Below are 25,491 nucleotides of genomic sequence, written 5' to 3'. Positions count from 1 at the left end.
TGAAGAGCTGGGTTAGGGAACACTCAGGTGGCGCATAGAATGTTATGAGATATGGAGTCAAAGAGATTGAGGTGGAGTGTATACCACAGTGGAGAAAGTGGAAAGTTAGTGGCATTAGGAGCTATGTCGAGAAGAATGAGCTAATGTAAATGAAGCCTGTACCGGGTATGTGGTTTGCAAGAATGACGAGGTGTAAAGCAGAGTGAGGGAGGTTTAGCATGAAAAAGATGACTGCACAGTGGATGAGTTAGTTATAGGTGGGGTGTATTGATATTCTAGATGTGGGTGTGTGTTAGTGTAGGTGTAGGTTATGTGTGGGGTGTATGAGTGTGCTGGAGGTAGCCTTACTCCCAACCCCTCGAACCTCTTCTCCCTCCTGCACCATTCTCTTCTGAGTTGAACTCTGAAAAGCAGAACACATTAATTTAAATCATACTGCCATCATCATCATCATCTTTAATTTTATCATACTCCTTCATTACTAACTTGACCCTCCTCTTCCTCCTTGTCATCATCATCATCATCATCATCATCACTATTCAACTCCATTATTATCTTTCTCTCTTTACATATCTTTTTTAAATCATTTTTTTATATGTCTGACTCTTGAAACTTAAAACAGAACTGTTCAACTTACCGCATTTGATTCTTTATGCTTCTTTTTGGAGAAATCCATTATACAAATTCTGAAGAAGAGTATAATGTTCATCAGCATCACAATTGCCAGTCCTGCAAAATAAGAAGCCATTAAAATACAAACATCTTTACATTTGGTGAGAAGAGATGGGGAAAGGATGGTAAAAAGGGTATAAACTATGTGAGTCTGACGGCAGGAGGAGGGGTGGTACACTACGATGAATCTGGATGGATACAATGAAGGAATGTGTAAGCTCCCAACTGGTGGTCTTCAAGATCCTGAGAAGTGCTCATAGAAGAATGAAAACAAACAGATGATATGCAGAAGGATGCTATTCAATTCCTGGAACTGGGTGTATGGAGAGAAAGGGTGAAGAAAGACTGATTAAATGAGTGATGAAGACTGATAAAGGAAGTGTACAGATCAGAAAGAGATGGAGTGAGTGAAAGATGAAGGCTTAGATAGAGGGGAAGAATTGTGTGAAAGATTCTGAATCACAGAAGTCTGAGTATCCAAGGGGGTAAGAGGTGTGTATGGAAGAGAGAGAAAACTGAAATGAAGTGGTCACTGTCAAAGGTCAATAACAGGCAAGAAGGGAAGCAAGTGAGGTAAGCTGTACTGTAGTGGGGCCGGATAGTTCATGATTTAAAGCTGCTTTATGTAGACCAGTACAAACGACAGTAGAGACTGGCTGTCTGTGAATGAAGCTGCCCTCTCCTTTTCCAGTGCTACCCCACTGGGAGGTGCTGGAGAGGGATGCCTTCATGCACCAATATAACCAGACAACTCCATCTGTCAAATCTCACCTTAAACCCTGCAAGGGAGGTTGGTGAACTGCAGGAGAAAGCCAGCTTCAGCCTGCAATCCATCAGGTTCACATCAAGATGAGTCTTGGGACAAAAAACAGCAACCCCAATGGCATGGGTAAAAACAACCAGGTAAAGAAAAAAGTAATAATACAGTAATAATAATAATAACTAAAATATATACTGTACTGTAATTAAGTAAATTGTGGGCATACCAACCTACACTACCCAGAGTATAGACTGGCAGAGAGAGATCATCTTTGTGTAACACTATCCATCTTGTCATCCATCCCAACACGGCTATCCGGAACACTACAAAGGTGCCGATGTTGAGCATGCTGTTGAAACGGTACCTTGGCTCCTGCTTACTCATGCCGGATATGACAAACAGCTGACGGATGTGAAGGAAGATGCTGTTGACCTCCACAAACAGCGCCACAACTGCGTACCTGGGAACCAAAGAAACTGTAACATCCACTAATAAAAACGACAACCATTCTACAACACAACACCACTCAAGATGTACAACCATTTAGTACAGTCGATCATAACTCTACATATGGTAACTGACAGTATAATATTCCTAAATTAGCAGTACTGTACAATACTCCTTTTACCTTATCTTGACACACATTTTTGTCTTTTTGCTGCGTATTTCACACAGGTCAATGTAGGAAAAATAAAGTACTATAGCTCTACATCCTTTCCACTGCACTTCTTCATGACTAGCATTACATTTTAGTGTTATTCTATGCTCACAACTCAGCATTTAAGCAAGAGAGAAGGTAGTTTTGGGTCAAATTAAAGTCAAAGCAGCAGACCCAGTGTTACCCAGGATATCAAAGTTACAGGTATCTGACATAACCAAAACATCACAGATATTATTTCACCCTCCCCAACCCAGGGATATTTGTCAGAGTCTAGGCTGTGTCCCCTCCCTCAATATCCATGATTTTACTTGAATGATTTTAACTTGGGATAAAATTACCATCTCTCCTTGTTGAATGATTAATTGTATCATGAGACTATAACTGGAATACGGTGCTGGTCACAGAGAAGAGCTGCAAAATGATGTACAGCCATCGTATCGTCTTGTTTTGCAATTGAGTTGTGGGAAATCTGCTACAAAAGGACGAAAACCTCTGCCCAGTTAAAGTGACCAAACTATAATGGCAGAAAACAAAGAACATAAAAAAAAAAGACAAATTGTAATGAAGATTGAACTACCTATCCATCTATCAGTCAGTCAATCTCTATCAATCTACCTTTGTATCAAGAGCCGGACTATAAAACAACCATCCTCTCACCCAATAAAATACGCAGTCCACACAGCGAGGCCAAAGCACGTTATAACACAGGCGTGGTGGCCCATCAGCTCATACGAGGAACGCTTATGGTGGTTGACGGCCATGTCTAAGAAGTCGTGGATGAAGTAACCTGCAGGAATTAGGAACAGTGTGAGACAGGGTGGTCTGAAAATAGCACTGCACTTGAAACACACCTTGAGACATCGTTTGTGGTGGTTCATTCTGCTGGTGTGGGAGTGGCTGTGGTAGTGGGAATAATAAATGATATAGGATAGGCACTGATAAGCTAACTGAGCCATCCCCAAAACACAGAAATCACCCACATGTGTTGGAGGAGTGTTATATAAGGACCATCCTACACTGGTAAAACGAATCATAACCATCCTCATCATCATCATCGAGAGAGAGAGAGAGAGAGACAGACAGACAGACAGACAGAGCGAGAGAGATTACAACACAAATGAGGTCTACAAAAAAGTTATCACTCTGATGCATGTAAAGATTACATGATAATTTCTGTCCATCTAAGAGATCTTTAATCTGCTGTTACAAGTCAGCATTCAAGATGGAGGGAGGGGGGGGGGGAATTTTAGACCAAGTTAGAATGAAAAGAGTAGAGTATCATATTCTAGTGTTAATCTATTTCTAACTCAACATTCATTACAGAGAGAAGGCAATTTTAGGCCAAGTTAGAATGAAAAGAATACAGCATCATCTATCTAGCTATGGGTATCTATTGCCAGACGCCTTAATCCCGTAAGGGGTGGCCACAAACAAATCGCCTCCATGTCACCCTGTCCAACACTATTTCACTGCCGTGCTCCCAGCTCACACACCCCTCTCTCATATACCTCTCCACTCCATCCCTCCATCTCATCCTTGGCCTCCCCCTCCCTCTCCCCCCCTCCACCTCACCCACATACACTCTCCTCGTCAGTCTCTCACTCTCCATCTATTGTTAATCTACTGTTACAACTCAGCATTTAAGATGGAGGGATGGCAATTTTAGGCCAAATTAGGATAGAGTCCGCTGTTCCACGTACCAACAGATATGGACACCAGAATGTGGGAGGAGGCTGTGTAGGCGTTGATTAAGTCCTCCGCTAATTTGGGATGTTCGTAGAAGCTGGAAAGAAAACGAAGATCAGGGTTAGCTGGGGTGAAAATGGGTCAGATAGATGGATAGATGGAGTGATAGACTGATGGATGGATAGATAAACAGAGAGATAGATCGACGGATGGATAGACACAGGGAGAGATTATTGAAAACTGAGATAAAGATGGAAGCGTAGATATAGACAGGAGACTAACATGCACTGAGAGAGAGAGAGAGAGAGAGAGAGAGAGGAGGCCAAAGCAACCTCCTCGGCGAAGGTAAAAATTTCAGTTAGTGCCAAGGTATTACACCAGGTAACTTAATGGGAGTAATTTAATAGCTCTAAATGATCTAGTTGGTGGAAGGCCAATTAAAGAGAGTGAGAAAGTTAGCACGAGTGAGTGAGCGAGGGTGTGAATGGCTGTGATATTTTCAACGTGTTCACTGTGGCGATGAAAGTGAGGCTGATTGAGAGAGAGAGAGAGAGAGAGAGAGAGAGAGAGACTGAATTATTATTGTAGGCTATCATATTCATAAAAAATGTTACTCATTAAGCAACTAATTCATTCTAATCACATTTTTGATTATTTGCCTATCTGCGTCTCTCTCTCTCTCTTTCTCTCTCTCTCTCTCTCTCTCTCTCTCTCTCTCTCTCACACACACACAAACACACACACACTGACTACTGAAGCGTAAACGCACTTATGAATGCCACTGGCAGTCAAAATAACTGAGTGCAATCGTGTGTGTGTGTGTGTGTGTGTGTGTGTGAGAGAGAGAGAGAGAGAGAGAGAGAGAGCGCATTAATCCTACCTCTTTTACCAATCCTATCTACTGTTTCTTATCGATAGCATTACTAAAGCGTTGATAACACACCAGACACAGCACAAGGAAAAAACTACAAACACTTCAAACACCCTATCAGTGTTGAAAGGTTTAGGCAGCAACATGTTCAATTCCCTGACTCATCCACAAAAGAGCTGGGCCAAGCTGGGTCAAGTGGGGTTGAGCTGGTGTAGGTTAGACTGGCTTGGATTGGGTTGGGATGGGCTGGGATGGGTTGGGTTGAGTTTGGTTTGGTTGGGATGGTATGGGATGGGTTGGGCTGGGTTGGGTGGGGTTGGGTTGGGATGGGATGGGATGGGTTGGGTTGGATTGGGTGGGGTGGAGCTGAGTAAGGCAGGCTGAGGTCATGTGAGGTTAGGTTAGGTTGGGCTGAGTTGGTTTAGGTTAGGTTTAAGAGATGATTTAGGTCAGGTTAGGTGAGATTAGGTTGGGCTGGGTTGCGTTCGGGAAAAACACACGGAAAAGAGAGGAGGGGAAGCGATAGGAAGGGAGGAGAAAAGGGTAGAGGAGGGGGGTGGGAGGAGAAGGGAGAGAAGGAGAAAAACACAAGGAAAGGAGGGGGGAGGGAAGGGGAGGGGAAGAGGGTAGGTCAGTGTTAAAAAAAATAAGAAAAGAAAAAGACGCCATACGCAGGGTACGACAGCGTTGCCAAATCGGTGTTGTTGACCTGGAGATGTGGCAACACTGCAGGCCAACCTTCCCTTGATACGCATGAGAGAGAGAGAGAGAGAGAGGTCAAGGCAAAAAAAAAAGTCCTAACTACGCCATCAAACTCTCTCCCTCCCTCCCCCTTCTCTCTCTCTCTCTCTCTCTTTCTCTCTCTCCCTCCCTCCCTCCTCTCTCTCTCTCTCTCTCTCTACGAATTGAAGTGGGATGAGAGAAGGGCATGACAGGACAGTGCCCCCTCCCTCCCTCTCTCTCAGTGAAGGAAAAGATACCGTATCGTTTTTCGTCAGATCACAAGCCAAGCAAGCAATTTTAATACGTAGGTGAGATAGTGTTGATACGACCACTGATGCACGTACTGAGGACGATATGATGAAGAGGAGATGGAAGATGAGGAAGAGGAGAAGGAAGAGGAGGAAGATGAGGAGGAAGAGGAGGAAGATGAGGAGGAGAAAAACAGGAAGAATACGAGGACGAATGATAATGATAATAATAATAATAGTTTTCATCAATGCTGCCAACAAACCGAAGATGGGCTCAGAGAGAGAGAGAGAGAGAGAGAGAGAGAGAGAGAGAGAGAGAGAGAGAGAGAGAGAGAGAATAAATCAATATAAGGACGGCGTTACAAAATCACATCCACTAAATGCCAATAGTTCGCTATCCGGTTGGGTCTGTCTTTTCCGGTTATGTTCCGCTCCGGGTAAATTATGTTTGAGATTATGAGTGATGCCGAGAAACGGTTTTGTGTGTGTGTGTGTGTGTGTGTGTGTGTGTGTGTGAGAGAGAGAGAGAGAGAGAGAGAGAGAGAGGGGGGGAGGGAAGGGAGAGAGTGGGTATATGTCAATTACAATGATTACATTGATTCACACACTCGCAACCACACGCACACACGCACCAGCCAGCGTGCACACAAATTCTTACATACATACCGATACCTTACACACCGCAACCATAAAACACACACCATACAATAGATAGATAGATAGATAGAGAGAGAGGGGGGGGGCTAAAGCAGCATGAGTAAGGTGAGAAAGAATGCCGTAAGCTCACGAAAATATCCATCAAGAATGAGCCGCTCCTCAGAATATGACCCTAAGCATGAGAGAGAGAGAGAGAGAGAGAGAGAGGGGGGGGGAGAGATTATTATGTAGAAATGAAAATGGTGTGTGTGTGTGTATGTGTGTGTGTGTGTGTGTGTGTGTGTGTGTGTGTGTGTGTGTGTGTGTGTTCTTATTAGGTCTGTTGGCAATGTTAATGAAGACCCATTATTATTATTATTATTATTATTATTATTACTACTACTACTACTGCTACTACTACTACTATTAAGGTCTCACTCCAGTAAAGACGTTGCAATCTGACCTCTCCACATCACAGCGTCTCGATAACCCATAACTTCAAAACGAAAAAACTGATAAAACAGAAGCCTTATCGGACTGCAGAGATGAAGCACGCTGTTATGGTGAGCTTCTAGCCTCCATTTTAAGTGGCTTTGTACCGTACAGCATTTTCCTGAGCGATTTATTCTGAACACGTATCCTCTTGTAGATTCCATAACGTCTTACCAACTCTCTCTCTCTCTCTAGACCCTCACCGCATCCATAGGTGGGAAGAGGTCTAGGTGATGATGATGATTCTCGGTAGTAGTAGTAGTAGTAGAGTAGTTGTAGTAGTGGTGGAGCAATAATAACAATAATAATAATAATCATCATCATCATAATAATAATAATAATTCATAACCATCCATGCAAGTCCAAATCCATGTGTACGTTGACATGCGCACACGAGATACCATGTAAGCGTACACACAACACATACATAACTACGCACACGAGTTCATGACCGTGTGTGTACCTTGACCTATACATATGAGCGACCACGTGAACGTACACATAACACACACATACATAACCACACCACACACACACACACACACACACACACACACATACATACATAACCACACCACACACACACACATACATAACCACACCACACACATACACACACACACATACATAACCACACCACACACATACACGCACACACATACATAACCACACCACACACATACACACACACACATACATAACCACACCACACACATACACACACACACATACATAACCACACCACACACACATACATAACCACACCACACACACACACACACACACACACACACACACACACACATACATAACCACACCACACACACACACACATACATAACCACACCACACACACACACACACACACACACACATACATAACCACACCACACACACACACACACACACACATACATAACACACACACACACACACACACACACATACATAACCACACCACACACACACACACACACATACATAACCACACCACACACACACACACACACACACACACACATACATAACCACACCACACACACACACACACACACACACACACACACACATACATAACCACACCACACACACGCACACACAAATACGTAACCACAACATACACACACACACGCACAAATACATAACCACAACACACACACACACACACACACACACACACACACACACACAAATAGATAACCACGGGCACAGTTCATGACCGTGTGTGTACTTTGACCTGCTGCGCACATGAGATTCCACGTGAGCGTACATACATAAGGCTGTGACGTCACCAATCGCCCCTCCAGGCCTGCCAACCCTTCCATTCTTCATGACCTTACGCAATCTAGACATTTCAATGGTAGTAGTAGTAGTAGTAGTAGTAAAAGTAGTAGTTATAGTAGTACAGTTGTAGCAGTTGTAGTGGTGGTGGTAGTAATAGTAGTAGTAGTAATAGTAGTAGTAGTAGTATTGGTGATGGTGGTTGTGGTGATGGTGGTGGTAGTTGTAGTAGCAGTAGTAGTGGTTGTGGCGGGGGTGGTGGTAAATAGTAGTAGCAGTGGTAGAAGTGGTGGTGGTGCCAGTAGTAGTAGTACGAAAAGTTAATAATTTCTTCAGCATAACTATCCAATATGCAAACAAATAAATCCCATCAACACAGCTACACATACACAAAAAAAAATATTACGTAAGATTAAAAGGCGGCATCCTAACTACCCAAAGAACATTAAAAAAACAGAGTGGAGAATAAATAACGAAGGTCAAAACACGAGAAAAATGCAAGTAGCGCAAAGACCAGAGAAAGGCGCGTTAGGTGGCAGCTGTCTCCGATTTTTACCAGATTTGTTGAAAGGGTAAAGGGCAGAGAGACAGCCCACGACGAAACCTACTTTATATAGATAGATAGATAGATAGATAGATGGATATATATATATATTTTTTGAACAAGAGGTATATAAAAGGTCAAAGTCAAGGGACTGAGTGAAACTTTGATACAGAAAAATCAGCTTAATATCTTACAATATAGATTAAACTTGGAAGATTTGTGGATAAGATGTGAATGAAGTGATTCAACCTTGAGAACAATCAGCTAGATTCCAGGGCCACACACACACACACACACACACACACACACACACACACACACAGCCTGCCACTCCCATGGGTAGGAATCGAGCAGGACGTCTGACATCACATAATAATAACACAAATACGTGTGCTCCATCTGTGTAAATAATATCATGGGTAAGGCCGAACCCCCTATGAAAACAGTGGGGGTCTGGCGTGTCCCTCGTCAGAATAGTGGGCTTACGCCTACGCCCTGTTAAAAAGGAGGAGATATACACCGTACTGCCTCGTGCACAGAACACGGGGTAATGATTAACCCAACATGTTTTGCCTGTCTGTCACTCCATATGAGGTCTACTACAGGACTGACCTCCTCGGAGGGAGAGTGAGAGTCAGAATTAACCTTCCCCACGCTGGCAATGTATGAATGGTGGGATGTTTGTGGGAAGAGTGATGCATACAAAGTGTGTGTGCTGTAATGATTGCATTTGCGTGACAGAGTGTGTATGTCATCAGCAGAACCGAGAGGCTGCAAACATACGCAAGCTGAGGAGCAAAAACAAGGAAGTATCACATGTTCAAAAATAGATCTGGTTTGAAAGTTCAAGCATCAAATTATAAACAACTGCAGTACTGGGTTTTACAGTACACGTAACCTAAAAATATCAACGTAATACTATCAGCAGTAGTGGAGATAATAAAAAGCCATTCGTTATACATGTTAAACCCGTAGGCCAAAGGGAAAGTGGTGGTGCACACATCCCACCTCTACGTCAGCTATGGCACTGCTGATCGAATCGAGGCTGGACCCTGGAGTGCCGTGTGGACTGTTCGTGGGCGTGGTAGGCTCCCTGACATCTCCTAACCCATATATTTTGCGTGGTTATATACCTGAATCATATCACATTGGGCCACACCCCACCACAGGACTCTCTTAGGAGGGAGAGTGATAGCCAGAAATAACCCTTAACCATGTTAGAGAAGTGCGAATGGGGATGGTGTGTCTGTGGAAAGAAGGATGGATATGATGTCGATGTGTGTGTGTGTGTGTGTGTGTGTGTTTAAGTCTGTGTATGTGCGTCTGTGTATGTTTGAGGGTGTGTTTGTATGTGTGTTTCATGAAGGTGATGTGCGTTTCCGTATAATATCGATCACTCATTCCCCATCTTCTCTCTTTCCCTTCCCTGCCTTCCCTTTCCTCCCCTTTTCACTTCTCTCCCCTCCTTCCCTTCCCTACCCTCCCTCTTCTCCATCTTTCTCTTCTCTCCCCTCTCTCCCTTCCCTGCACCCCCTCTCCTCCCCCTTTCTCTTCTCTCCCCTCTCATTACCCCCCCTACCCCATCTCAGCGACGCTTCTCTCAGTCTCTAGGAATTGAAAAAGGTGGAAATGATATGGCGGGAGGAGGAGGAGAAGGAGGAGGAGGAGGAGGAGGAGGAGGAGAGAGAGAGAGAGAACCTTGATTTATTTTTAACTATTTGTCATGAATCCTCGCTCCGTGTGTGTGTGTGTGTGTGTGTGTGTGTGTGTGTGTGTGTGTGTGTGTGTGTGTGTGGGTGTGTGTGTGTGGGTGAACTTTATTTCCGGTCCGATATATTGAAAATTTTCTCTCCACAAAACGTGTTACCTGAGAGAGAGAGAGAGAGAGAGAGAGAGAGAGAGAGAGAGTCATTACAGGTGTTTATTATTAAAGAGGATGAGGTCCTGAGCATCTCGCCCCTTGACACTCTACTCTCCCTTATCATCATCATCATCATCATCATCATCATCTCTTCCTCCTCCTTGTATTATTTTTTCTAGGCAATCTACTCTTCCTCCTCCTCTTCCTCCTCTCATTCCTTGATTTCCTCCTCTTCCTCCTCCCCTTCCTTGATTTCCTTCTCTTCCTCTGCTTCTTCCTCCTCCCCTTCCTTGATTTCCTCTTCCTCCTCTTTGCTTCTTAGATACGTAACCATCTCGAGACACGGCCCGGTCGGTGAGTCACATACTAGGGATTTTATCGTGTTAGGTGCTTCACATTAGCATGATTCTTATATTTCTGTACCTGTTCTCTCTCTCTCTCTCTCTCTCTCTCCCATGATACTGTACTGCGTTGGGCGTATCCGAGGCTTATGAATACGATATTCGTACATACATACATGTGTGTGTGTGTGTGCGTGTGTGTGTGTGTGTGTGAGAGAGAGAGAGAGAGAGAGAGAGAGAGAACCAGATAATGCTAAACCAAGACCGTGAGATGATTATAATGGGCACAGAGAGTAAGACAGCGCTAAGTAATCATAGGCAAGCGAACAGTGCAATGAATTATCGTAATGAGAAAGTAAAGAGCGTAATAATATCGTAAGGTGGACGTAGAGAGCGTAAAAGGAACGTAGGAATGAGTATATAGGGTGAAAAGAGAGAATTATTTGTGTTTGGCGTAAATGAAGCAAATGCATACGTAATATTACAAAATTATTTCCATTCCTCTCTCTCCCCCTTCCTCCCCTACTTCTCTCCCCTTCCTCCCTTTCCTACACCTAATCCTTCTTCCCTCCCTCCCCCTCTTTATCCCACACTCCACGCCCTGCTTCTCTCCCTTCTTTCCATATCCCCTCCCTTCCATACCTACTCCTCTCCCCCTCTCCTACACATAATCCTTCTTCCCTCCCTTCCCCCTCCTCTCCCTCTCTCTACCCCTCATGTCCCCCTCTCCCTCTCTCCCCCTCCCCCCCCACTCTTCCCCCTCCCCTCCTTCTCTCTTCCCCTCTCCTCACTACATACTCTCACTCCCATGTTTCCTCTCCGTTTATATCTAAGCCAGGCCGAAATAATTTCATGTAGACTGGATTCAGCCGGCAGTCCACTGTGTTCAACAAATAATAATAATAATAATAATAATAATAAAAATAAAAATAATAATAACAATAATAATGTCCATATACAAACACAAATAAAAGTAATTATTATAAAATAACATAAAATGCCACGTGTCATCTGTCTGAAAGGGTAAAAGCTCTTCTGTCGTCTGGCGTAAGAAATGCGTATCGTATGGCGTTAAAGCAGGTAGTACTGTACAGGTGAGTTCCCCTTTAAAGGTTGCCTGGCGTTTACCTGGGATTACTGTGCCACCTCTCTCTCTTTCTCTCTCTCTCTCTCATTCACACACGACCATTTTCAGTTTCTTAACATATTAATATTCCGTTTTATCTATTCTCTCTCCTCTCTCTCTCTCTCTCTGTTTTATCTATTCCCTCTCTCTCTCTCTGTTTTATCTATCCCCTCTCTCTCTGTTTTATCTATTCCCTCTCCCCCTCTCTCTGTTTTATCTATCCCTCCCTCTCTCTGTTTTATCTATTCTCTCTCTCTCTCTCTCTCTCTCTCTCACTAAAGGTAGCCTGAGCACCAACTGGGATTACTGTCTCGCTCTCTATCTCACTCCCAATATTCTCACGCTATACATACATTCATTTCTTTATACACACACTCTTTCTCTCTCACACACACACACACAATTCCCTACATATCGTCACATCATTCTATAACCTAACTATCAATCTCCATCACCACGCATTTCAAACTTCTTCCTCCCTCCTTTCTTCTATTCCTTCCTACCTTCCCTCCTTACTCTATTTTTTTCTTCCTTCCTTTCTCCTTCCCTCCTTCCAGCCTCCCTTCCCCTCCATCCTACACTTCTCCCCTTTTCTTCATTCAGTTTAAACTCTTTCTCTCTCATCCACATCTTTTGTACTTCTTCACATATTAACCTATACACATGATGGATGAGAGATGTAGAGGTAGGTGGAGGAGGAAAGGAGGAGAGGAGGAGGAGGAGGAGGAGGAGGAGGAGGTAGAAGGAAAGAGGAAAAGGAAGAGGAAGGGGTTGGGGAGCGAGGAGGTGAAGAGAGATGGAGAGCGGGAGGAGGAGGAGGCAGAAGGAAAGAGGACAAGGAAGAGGAAGGGGTGGGGGAGGGAGGGGAGGGTGGAGGTGAAGAGAGAAGAGAGGAAGGAAGGGGGGGGGACGGAAACAAACCTCACCGCCACCTCCCCTTCCTCCATCTTGCACACGTCAATTGCAAAAAAGTGTGCAAGTGATAAGGCTGCGACGTCACCACGAAGGCTGCGGTGAAAGCTCTTAAAAGGTCACGTCTTGTTGGGGTTAGAAAAAAAAAAAACAGACGAACAGGTAGACAGATGGATTGAAAGACAGGTAAACACAGGTAGGTACAGCATCGTATATCGTTACCGTATTACAGATATATAGACAGTTATAAAGACAGACAGACGTAGATTTTTGATGAAGAAAGACATACAGACAGCCGCATTTAGAGAAACAGTGATGGAAAGAAGGTTAGAAGACAAAAACAGAAATAAAGAAGGATCCATTGATTTGAAGAAGAGAAGCGAGGGAAAAAAGGAAAGGAAAAAAGCTGAAGGAAAGAGGAAAATGGAAAGACCGTCACAGAAACGATTTAAAAACAATAACAACCTTAAGACCATAGAGTGTGAGAGAGAGAAAGCTTGCAATATCACGTGTTGTTGTGGAAATAGGATCATCTAAACGTGAACCCAGTGGACTGCAGGATTATACTCCACTTCTGCAGTCTACCATCCACCTCTTGGGGTATAGGGAAGGCAGTGGAGTCACCTAGTTACATCGGTGCCACCACGTGAAGGCGCTCCTCTTAAGAATCTATCACTATATTTAACTTGGCCCAGATTTTCGTCCTGTTGCAGCTTATTTCACGTAGTTCAGTGGCAGAAAAAGACAATAATACGACTCTACATCCTTTCCATGGCACTTCTTCGTGACTAGCATTATATTCTAGTTTTTCTCTCTCACTCTCTTTGTGTGTGTGTGTGTGTGTGTGTGTGTGTGTGTGTGTATGTGTGTGTATATATGTTTATCACTCATCACATTAACCCCGCATACCGGTACTTCCCGAGTAAACATGAGTAGTGAGATAACACAAAGCCTCCTGGCCCCTTTCACTACATAGATAAGATAACCATTAACCCCTCTCACTGTTGGCACAACTCTAGCTTTCTATTTCATGTAAGGCCAAACGATATTCAGCTGAGTCATGGCAGCTTGTTAACCCCTTTATTACGTGCAATCTCTCAAAGTTTATCATATTCGTTCGATCACACACACACACACACACACACACACACACACACACACACACACACACACACACAATGGGCGTTATCGGAGTACAGGGATTGATGAAACAGGTTAGGTTAGGTTAAATTAAGGTTAGATAGGTTGGATTAAAGACGAGGTCAGGTTAGGCTGGATTAGAAAAGGAGGAGGGCAGGTCAAAAGAACGTTACCTCAACTTTAAAAAGGTTACATTAAGGCATATAAGGTTAGGTCAGATTAAAGTATATTAGGTTAGATTAAGTTACGTTTGCACACATTAGTATAAAAATGATTGTTAGATTATGCTGTCAGGATAAGTTTCGCATGCGTACGGTATGGTGTTACGCAAGATTTCGGAGATGCGTAACCACAACACTGCGTAAATGATAATCTCGTTCACTGATAAGACACAGATTACAAAACAACAGAGGGGTACTGGCGGTTAAGTGGCCTCCCCAAACACCTCTTATTAACCGACTTGTTTTTTTTTTAGCTAGTATTCGCTTCCCTGTTACTAACACCTATACTACCTTCCTATGACCTCCAGTCTTTTAAGATGTGTCAGTGCATCTCAAAATGAACGGATCTTGAATTAAGCTCTGTTATTTTGACTCCTGTTTTCTTGGAGGGAAAAATCTTGCAGGCTTCTGACTTTTGGTTATTTCTTCCCTAATAATAAAATAATTTTATAAAAAAAAACTGCCTTCCTCCACACCCAGCTAACTACTACTGTCATCCCGTAACATCTTTCACATACCAGTTTGTTCCTGTAGATAGCAAGCTAATATTTTCTTGTAATCTTTGTTTTTTATACACTGTCAACTTTGTGATATAGTCAAAATACTGTACAGGAGTAATTTATCACACCACTATTACCGATCTCACCTGAGCTAATTAAATAATCTACCTGACGCAAGATTAAAACAATAATCATAGTGGACGGGTTAATTATTACAGTAAGAGAGGGATTTTGTAGGTCTCTCTCTCTCCCTCCCTCCCTCCCTCTCTCTCTCTCTCTCTCTCCATTGAAAGTTCACGAAGGTAGGGTGTTGTGTACCACACGTGGAGGGCTTATGGTGATAACATTCTCCATTATCACACACACACACACACACACACACACACACACACACACACACACACACACACACACACACACACACACACACACGGCACCTCTACACACCTTTATCTCTGTCTCAAACTCCTCTATCTTATCTCATTAATCAGGCATCACGTTCATCCCACACAATCAGCAAGTTACACACAGTTCTGAAATCTTTTAAAACATTCAGGACAAACTGTCTATCTATCCATCTACCATCTATCTATCTCTTATCAGGCATCAATCTATTCTTTCCCGAGAGAAACATCTTTTATCATCTTTACCGGCCGTATCTATACCTATTTCATTTCAACCTGGTATATATTTTTCATCCTTTTGTAGTTTGTCACGTAACTCAATAAGAATAAAACAGTACTATGGCTCTACATCCTTGCCACTGCACTTCTTCGTGACTAGTAAAATATTCTAGTGTTAAACTCTTTTCATACTTCAACATTCAATATGGAGTAATGTCACTTTTATGTCTAGTTAAAGTGAACAGTATAAATAAATGTTTGATCTTATGAACTTGATGATGAAAAGTCGCCTAATAATTCTCTCTCTCTCTCTCTCTTTCTTTCTTTCTCCCTCCTGACCTACATTACCCTAATAAATTTTCCCTACAAAGGCCTAAAGGATGTCTCTCTAGGCCTATTCACTCCTTCCCTCTCTCCCTCCCTCTCCCCTTCTCTCTCTCTCTCTCTCTCTCTCTCTCTCTCACACACACACACACACACACACACACACACACACACACACACACACACACCACAGCTGTGCGTTAAACATTAAGTATTAAAGTATGCGGATGTTAAGTGCAGGCAGTTCAACTCTCTCTCTCCTTTAGTATTTTTTGCTAGCTATTAATCAACTAATTTATCAATCGGTATATATCTGTCTATCTAGATGTCAAGGCGTCTTTATTTCCCTCCCTCTCTCTCTCTCTCTCTCTCTCTCTCTCTCTCTCTCTCTCTCTCTCTCTCGTCATTCAACACTCACACACACCTTGACCTTAACTGCCACACCCACACCCTTGCAGATGTTCAGTGATCAGAGTGTTATTTTTGTCTTTGCTGAGAGAGAGAGAGAGAGAGAGAGAGAGAGAGAGAGAGAGAGAGAGAGACAGGGGTGGAAGTTGAATATCATGCCATTCAGCTCACACATTTTGCTATAACATAAACACAAGCAGATGAGAGAGAGAGAGAGAGAGAGAGGACCATACAGCCTACCCACACAGCAGCACAAACAGTCTCATCCGCTTGCCTATTCACCTCGACTTAAACCCCTTCATTTAAGAGGGAAACTGTACCACCTGACTCTACCTCTCTCTCCCATGAAGTCAGTTTTTCATCACCTGACTTCATGTCCCTTCATTCCTCTTGCTCTCTCTTTATCTCTTCCTGGTCTCTCTCTCTCTCTCTCTCTCTCTCTCTCTCTCACACACACACACACACACACACACACACACACACACACACACACATTCGTCCCCCAGGCACTCCTACGCACAACACACCCTCTGACACTCATGCTGACGTGTGTGTGTGTGTGTGTGTGTGTGTGTGTGTACTCATGGTTTCCTCCCCTCCCTTCCCCTCTCCTCACTTCCCATTCCTCCCCTCCTCCTTTCTCTCCTAGTCTTCTCTCTCTCTTCCTCTTCCGCCCTCCTTTTCCTGCCCCCCCCCCCTCTTCCTCTTCCTCATCCCCTAGCCCTAGCTTACCTAATATCCTCCCCCTGCCCGCCCCTCTCTCTCTGGCTTTGAGTAGTGTTGAAATGTGTCCTTAGGTGAGATGCGAATTTGAGAGAGAGAGAGAGAGAGAGAGAGAGATTTTAGGTCGTTAGTGCAGTATACAGGAGAGTTTTACAGTATAACATGCAAAATAAATCGCTTAGGAAATTATACGAAGGCACCCATATGTCTGACCCCACCAGTTCGAAGTGTCGCAAACTTTAATAAAATCGTCTGAAGTAAAATAAAAGGCTATATCGACTGAAAAGAGCAATAACAATAATAATGATAATAATAATAATCTACCTGTTTATTGCCAGACGCCTTAATTCCGTATGGAGTAGCCACAAACAAATTGCCTCCATGTCGACCAGTCCCCTGCCATTTCGCTGTCTTCCCTCTTATTTACACCTCCCTCTCATATAATAATAATAATAATAATAGTAATAATAATAATAATAAAAGACTTAGCTGTAATAATAGGTAAAATCCTCTCTCTGATCGTAAAGCGGAAATCAGAGGAAGAAAAACACTGTGTGGCAACTCAAAGGTCTAAAAACCCACTGGTGACGCCATCTTTGTGACGTCATATCCGATAACGCTTAAGCTTTATTGCACGTCTTTATTAGCGTATCCGATTATCACCCAGGCTCCTATGACCCAGGATATTTCGTAACCCCTCTTCCGAAGCGATTTATTCTGCAGATTACACCTAAAACTCAGCGTCCTCTTCATATTAGTTGCAGTCTCATGCTCAACTAAATGTGAACCCAGTGGACTGCAGGCTGAAGCTGTCCTCCACTAGTCCACCATCCTCCTTTTGGGGAACAGGGAGGGAAAGTGAGGGACGTTTGTATAACAGGGCAGTGGAGCCGCCCAGCTATATTAATGCCACCACGTGAAGGCGTCCCTCTCCAACACACTGTCCATGTATAAATGCAATGTGTGTCCAGTCTTTTTTAAAAGCAATGTGTCCTGGCATCTCGTAATGAACGGATCTTGAACCTGGCTCTACTCTCTCTCTCTCTTGGAAGGAACAATCTTGGCGACCATCTAGCCTCTGGTTTCTTCTTCCTTGCATGAAAAACTCTATTCTGGCATCCATCTAACAATTTACTTAACCAAGAGTGAATCATAGGAGTCTGAGTATCAAATGTGTAGTGTTATCGCAAATATTACAACACAAACGCAACACATTCTGCACATTAATCATTGTAAATAAGTTTGTCAATATTACTCGACATAGGCTAATGTTTTTATATTCCAAACGATAACATAGTGAAACATGTATGCTCTCTCTGATGTTAGTGTAAATAGCCTACAGTACAGTATGCTTCTCTCTCTCTCTCTCTCTCAGGAGGTGTAGTGTAAACAGAGTACAGTATGCGTGTAATGCGTCAGTAAGTACCCCAAAGGAATTTAAGGTCTGTGCGTCATTGTTGCCATCGCTCCTACGCCATTTACGCAGCTCTCTCTCTCTCTCTCTCTCTCTCACACACACACACACACACACACACAAAGCAGATACCGTTAGAGAGCCTTTATAAATTGATTAAAACTGTGGCGTAAGATGGAAAAGAATACTAGTTATTTTGATTAAGACAAGGGTAAGATTGGCACAGGTAATGACAGGAACGTGTGTGTGTGTGTGTGTGTGTGTGTGTGTGAGAGAGAGAGAGAGAGAGAGAGAGAGAGTCGATATTAGGCCAAGTTAGAGTACAAAGGGTATAGCAATGACAAGAAAATTGGCTTTGACCGTTCCTCTCAGTCTTGGCTGGGGTGAAGGTTATTGATTTCCAACTCGAAGATACCTCGAAGGGTCTGGTGTGCTCTTGTCACTGATTTTCACATATTTTGACCTACAGGGTGGTTCATAAATTGCTCTTCCCTAGAAACTCGTCTGGCTGTAGCTTAAGTGTCGTGTGGGCGGCTCAGTGTGCTGGTGTGGGCGTGGGTGTGGTTGTGGTAGTAGGAAATGAACAAATGATGCAGGACTGACAACGCAGAGAAGTGGGGGTATTTGGGCTTACGCTAACTTGGCCCAGAGTTCTCTCATTTTGCATCTTACTTCACATAGCTCAGAGGCAGAAAAAGACAATACTACGGCTCACCATATTTTTCATGGCACTTCTTCGTGACTAGCATCATATTCTAGGACTGATCTATTGCTACGACAGAATTCAAGATGGAAAGAATGTTATTTTAGGCCAAGTTAGAGTAAAATCGGTATAGTAAGGGAATGGGTGTGGCAGTGGGAGCAGGAAATGAGCAAATTATGCAGGATTGACAACGAGTAGTGGGAATAGGTAAACAAATGATGCAGGGTAGGCACTGATAACGTTAAGCCAGAGTGGAAGCGGAGCGATTTACAAGGTGCTCTGTAATTTTGTTTCTTGGGGGAAAAATAAGCAGGAAGCTGAGGTGATGACGAAGTTGATACACAGTAGACATTCAAAGTTCCTGAATTAAGCGCGTTTTTATCTATCTATCTACCTCTTTCTTCCCCTTCCCTTCCCTCCTTCAGTTTCTTTTCATCCAACACACTCAATTCTGCCCATCTCTCCTTTCTTCTCCTCCTTGTCTTCAGTTTGTTTATAAATATTTGGTAAGACTGTTTTTCCAGCGCTCTTCTGCAACTGCGAAACTTAGATATAAAAACATGCTCGTCAGTTTTGTCACCTGAGACTTATCCCGTAAATGGCCTTGTTAACTCAGGGTTGTGTTGTTGTTTTTTTTGGTTTGCCAGATAAGAAAAAAATGTCCTTTCCCCCTTTCCTGGCTGGAGAGAGAGAGAGAGAGAGAGAGAGAGAGACGGGCCCATATATCGATCAAGGCCAACCCTTTTGCGTCCTTACGTAAGGGCGTGACACACACACACACACACACACACACACACACACACACACACACACACCTATTATTATTTTATTATTCACCCACCGATCCCTCCTCTCTCTCTCTCTCTCTCACACACACACACACACACACACACACACACACACATGAAAAAATAACAATGAAAATAGATGGGGCACCATATAATTAACTTTGTAAAAAAACTAAAAATCTCCATGTTAAGATGAATGTGCGACCTAAATATAATACTACATCGAATGAGTGGATGGTAGGCGCCTCAACCTGCCACTACCCTCTTATATCCAATGCAGTAAACAAGGGATCTAGGAGGAATGCAAGAGATTGGATGTATAGCCTAATTTTCTAGAGCTAGCTAACATTTAAAACTATATTTCCACTTCAAATTCTGCCTTTCTATCTACAGTTCTAGCTACCTGTCTATCTATTTCTTTATACGTCTATTTATTCATCCATCTCCGACTGTTTCGTCTGCATCCATTCATCCGTTAAACTATCTCTCCATTTGAGTATCTGTCAGTTACTTTCATCTATGTTTATTTCTCCAACGTACTTGTTCATCTTTCCCTTCCCACTCACTATCAACCAACCAACCATTCACACACACACACACACACACACACACACGAGAGAGAGAGAGGGGGGGGGGTAACGTCAAGGCTGACATTTGGACAAGATGATGACAGGTTGCAAGCAAGCTAGTATAAATATTTCGCTCCTTTTCTCACAATCTCCTTCACCAATTCACTTTTAACTTCATCTATATTCTTTTCACACTAACTTGACCTAAAATTACTCTCTCCATCTTGAACGCTGGGCTGTAGAGAGATCAGCACTGGAATAATGTGCTAGTCACGGAGAAGTGCTATGGAAAGTATCAAGAACTATAACGGTTGGAAGGAAGGTACTATCAAACACTATAATGCTATCAGTGTCATTTTTTTCCCATTTCAAGCCGTATACATTAAAATAAAGAGGATATAGCCAGACAGTTCCACCGCCGTCATATCCGTGCAACCACATGAAGGCGCCCCTCTTCAACTCCTAAACACACTATAATAATTTTCCCTTTCCCCGTTTCATTTTTGCATGTTTTTTTTTTTTTTTTAACTGTGTAAACTATTGGAAGTGAACGACCCACTGGACTCAACAAGAAGATATTTTGGTGATGGCGTCAAGGTCTGGGGCACGCGCGTGTGTGTGTGTGTATGTGTGTGTGTGTGGGAGAGAGAGAGAGAGAGAGAGAGAGATGGGAATTCTAATCCCCTTGCTTGGAGATACATGACGTTGCAATAGTACCACACGTAGCACAACAGTAGTGGCAGTAGTAGCAGCTGTACACTTACTGGTGCCACCACTAATATAAATGATTACCGCGATCAATTACTCTTTTACTAGCCAATGGATGGATGGAAGGATGAATGGATTGATGTTTGGTGCATTGGAGGGAGAAGTATACAGAAGGAGGGAAGGAGGGAGGGATAGACAGATGGATGAATGGATAGATGTTTGGTGCATTGGAGGAAGAAGTATACAGATGGAGGGAAGGAGGGAGGGATAGACAGATGGATGAATAGATAGATGTTTGGTGCATTGGAAGAAGTATATAGATGGAGGGAAGGAGGGAGGGATAGACAGATGGATGAATGGATAGATGGATTGATGGTTGCTTCGCTGGAGGGAGAAAAACAGGATGGATAGAGCTGGTTAGAGGGACGATGAATGAAAGGATGTTAGATATTTAGCTGCTTTACTGAATATATACCAAATAGATACATAAATATATGGGTTTGGCGGATAGATAGATGGGCGTGAACTGATGCCAAAAGGATGGAAGGGATGGTGTAGGGATGGACGGAAGAAATGGGGAAAGCAACAGGGTGGAGAGAAGAGAAGTGGAGGGCGGGAAGGACAGAAGCAACAGGGTCGAGATGTGGAGGGAGGGAAGGAGGGGAGGAAGGGAAGGACTAGTGCAGATAGGGAGGGAGGGAGGATGGAGAGAAGGGAGGGGGAGGGAGGGGAAAGGAGTGGATGGAGGGAGAGAAAAGCAAAAGGGTGGAATATGCGGCAAGGAGGGAGAGGATGGAGGGGTGGAGAGAAGCAACAGGGTGGACGAGAGAGAGAGAGAGAGAGAGAGAGAGAGAGAGAGAGAGAGCATCACGTTGCCATCGATCTATCCCAGAGGGGGTTAGTGATGCCACACACACACACACACACACACACACACACACACGCCTCTATCATTACCATAAACACACACACACACACGCCTCTATCATTACCATAAACACACACACACCTGTTACATACACTGTACACATGCACACACAGGTACTTCAACACACACACACACGCATCAATATACACATAAAACTAAAAAACTCTGAAACGTAAAAACACACACACACCTGTTACGCACATATACACACCTAACCAACTTACACACACACACACACACACACACACCGGATCAATAAGTGACAAATCAAACCCCATTTAAAGAGATGACACTATTTAATCCCCCATCATTCAAAAATAATCTCGTCACCCTCACACACTATCACCCATTCATTCTTAACACCCTCCACTTACCACCTCATCTTTCAAGTCATCCATTCAAACTACTTCATTGAAAAATTTATACATAACTGAGCAAAAATGTCGATTTTTTTTTTTTTTATCATTCCTTGCTGTTCTTCGTCTGGAAAAAAAGGGGGGGGGGACGATTCAAAATACTCATGCCCGATTAAGGTCAATATATCCGGAATTAAAGATTTAACTTTATACTTACAAATGTCCGTCTATTTAATGTAGGATATAATTATTTTTTCTCTTCAGCCTTTCCTATAAAAATTTCTATGGCAGTTTTCCTATGCTGCATTGGTGGTCCTTCTTACTGTTTCCTACCGATTTCGACAGAATGGTTTGGCGGGCGGGGAAGGCCTTCTTTGTCATCTTATTTTTCAGCTCAAAGAATCTGCTTGTTAATTTTAGACTACAAAACGTACACAGAACATATCGTACAAACCTTACTTGTTTTAGCGTATTTAAGGATGCTGCCTGGACGCCCGCTGCAGTTTGCTTACTGACGATTCCAACAATAGCCTAATTCAGAGGGGGGCTTCGTCAACCAGAACCCCTATTAATTTACCGAGAACTGCCACTACACCTAAAGATGGAAGTCCCCCGATTCCTGGCAGACTAAGGCTTTTACCCAAACCAACTCTAATTAATCTGTCAATGGCCTATTTAAATACGAAACTAGGAAAACCTGCACCCGTGTATTAATAACTCCAACGGTTTAATTAAATCCGTTCATTCCCGTGACATTTTTCTTTAGTTCAGTGGAGGGGTTACCGAAAGCTATAGTTAACCCTTCCAGTCAAGTTTCATCAGAATAAAACTGGAATGGCAATGAACCAAAATACGTCACTGAATACCAGGATTATTTCTTTGGGCTACACAATACGAAAACACTATGCGTTAGAAAATAGTGATCTGAATTTCAGTTTGTCACAACGGTTAATCTGAATGCAATGTGGATTAATGTACACTCACCCTGTAATGACTTTAACGTTAGGCCTGCAATATATACGTAGAGAGAATATACAGCTTGGATTTTTATAGGGATTTCCATAACCTGAGATGATTTTGGTAACATAACGATGAATACAATGTGGATTGAGTACATCAGGTTAACCATATGTCCTTAGACCTATGAAGAAACAGGTTTAGGAAAAAATATACAGAAAAACGGCTTATATGGATTTATATAACCAGGATTAATTTAAGTAAAGGATCAATTACTCAGCAATAAAGCGCCTATGTCCCAAAAAACAAATTATATAACTACATTACCAGATTCAGTTACGTAGACCTTGCAACTCGTAGAGACATCAGAGGGAATTTAGGGAGCCAGGATTAACATAAGTACAAGAGAGGATTAATTACTCACCAATAAAGCGCCCATGTGCCGGTAATTAAGGAGTGGATGAGAGAAACGGCCGTGTTCTTCATTTTCCACGTCTGAGCTGGGTTGGTCCTGGCGCTTGGGAGAAAGAGGAGACGCAACAATTGGTTACACGCTGAAAAGAACAAAAATCCGCCTAAGACCCACTTGGGGCCGGATACAACTTCGTCCGGATTCATAGCTGTTGCGTATTCGTATCCACTTTCAGGATTAACCGTCCCAGTGTACGGTTATAAGTGAAATTAACTGAAGGTCAAGAGAGCGGCCGGTGCAGCATCTACCCACGCCAACGTCCCTGTTACAACTAAACGTAGCATCCCTTCGCAGTGGTGCCATTCCACCAAAATGTAAATGCGCCCACTAGCCCAGTCACATTATCAGCTCTCCTTTTATCAGTCTCTTTTTTTTTGTTTTCTTCATCCTCATTCTAACAGAATCTTTATTATTATTAACGTGTCATGAGTACTGCCACTGTGGCAACCCGAAACTGACAACCATTCCAAAATCTTCCCTGCGAAGTCCACAGAACTAGCCCAATCCTGCGTGAAAACAGCGATAATGGCAACGCTATCTTTTCGCCCTTGGGTTATATAAAGCAAAGTTGCCAGACGTTAAACTTTTGGGTTAAATAAACGTTTCTACATTTCTTTTCCAAATTCTGAATAGACTAACTGAAGTTCACATTGTCCAAATAGAAAAGAATGTGTTAACTCCTCTCCTGAAAATAACCGTCAACAGCTACCATCTTAAATTCAAAATTAAACCAGATGACTTTTGATTTCTTTCTATCCCCTTCCTGTCTTCCCACGGCCATTATATTCCTCCTTTTCTAGCCTCCTTCCCCGTTCCCATTCCTTGTCCCCTTTTCTCTCACTCTCCTGCTTTCAAGGCTATACTCAACATCTTGCACATGCTTTCTTGTGCTCGTCTTCTCTTCATCATTTTCTTTCTTGACTCATCTACTACCAACTTTCCCTTCCATATGTATACTGGATCCTGACGTCTCATATCCCCGTCAGACAAGTACAGAATCATTAAACTGTCTCTGTTTCATTTAACACTACCTACTTGATATTGCCCTACCAGGAATCTCAATCCGAGGGCAATAAAAAGATTTACACTTTAACTCATAAGACACAGCAACTTTTCTTCTGTGCCAAATGTAGCTCTAAATACTCTAAATATGATCAAAATAATAATCAGTTCACTTTGCTTCATTAATTTCAACTGTGCTCTATTCATTTTAACTTGGCCCAGATTGTCTGCGGCACATTTCACGTAACTCAGTGCCAGGAAATGACAATAATTTGGCTCTACATCCCTTTTGCAACACTTCTTTATGCCGAACACTATATTCTACCGTGTACTACAACTCAGCAAGTCAGCATTCAAGATGGAGAGATGGTAATTTTAGGCCAACTTTGAGTAATGGGAACATAAGTAGCCTTCTTTGGCAGTTTATATCCAATAACCCAATGAAATAATAAAACAAGATTGCTGCTCGTCCCATCCATAGCACTTCTTCGTGATTACTACCATATTTGTGCTAATCTCTTGCATTACAGCTCTACATTTCAAGATTGAGGTCAATTATATGCCAAACTAAAATGGACAGTGTAGAAATAAAATTACTATCTCCCCATCCTGAATGCTGAACTATAACACAAAATTAATGCTAAAATATGGTGATAGTCACAAAGAAGTGCTGCTGAAAGGATGTACAGCTGTGCTATTCTTTCACTGAGCTACAGGAAATAGGTTGCAAAGAACAAAAATCGATGGCATTATAAAGTGAACAAATGACAGGTTAAGACACTCATAACAACTAGAAGTAATAATTTCCTCCCTTCACCTCTATCCGGGAGAGTATGAGAAA

The 25,491-nt window shown here is 42.8% G+C and overlaps 1 protein-coding gene across 1 annotated transcript; it reads right to left on the bottom strand.

Annotated features, from left to right (window-relative positions):
* Positions 1-292: 292 nt before the first annotated feature.
* LOC145395896 (TLC domain-containing protein 2-like) lies at positions 293-23,794 on the bottom strand. Its single transcript, XM_080269419.1, has 6 exons — positions 23,601-23,794; positions 3,794-3,876; positions 2,751-2,880; positions 1,663-1,892; positions 638-729; positions 293-403 (listed from the first exon to the last, which is right to left on the bottom strand). The coding sequence occupies exons 1-6, from the start codon at positions 23,792-23,794 to the stop codon at positions 293-295; spliced, it is 840 nt and encodes a 279-aa protein (XP_080125545.1).
* Positions 23,795-25,491: the final 1,697 nt, after the last annotated feature.

The sequence above is a fragment of the Coenobita brevimanus genome, chromosome 33 (genome assembly GCF_032717465.1).
Source record: "Coenobita brevimanus isolate Jiangsu-jjx chromosome 33, ASM3271746v2, whole genome shotgun sequence".
Lineage (NCBI taxonomy): Eukaryota > Metazoa > Arthropoda > Malacostraca > Decapoda > Coenobitidae > Coenobita > Coenobita brevimanus.
This window is presented reverse-complemented; position numbering and strand designations above follow the sequence as displayed.

Coding starts and splice junctions, on each gene's coding strand:
- LOC145395896 (XM_080269419.1), bottom strand. CDS start 23,794: ATGAATCCGGACGAAGTTGTATCCGGCCCCAAGTGGGTCTTAGGCGGA. Junction 730..1,662: donor CTATACTCTGGGTAGTGTAG/GTTGGTATGCCC, acceptor CTTATTTTGCAG/GACTGGCAATTGTGATGCTG. Junction 404..637: donor AGCATAAAGAATCAAATGCG/GTAAGTTGAACA, acceptor TCTGCTTTTCAG/AGTTCAACTCAGAAGAGAAT.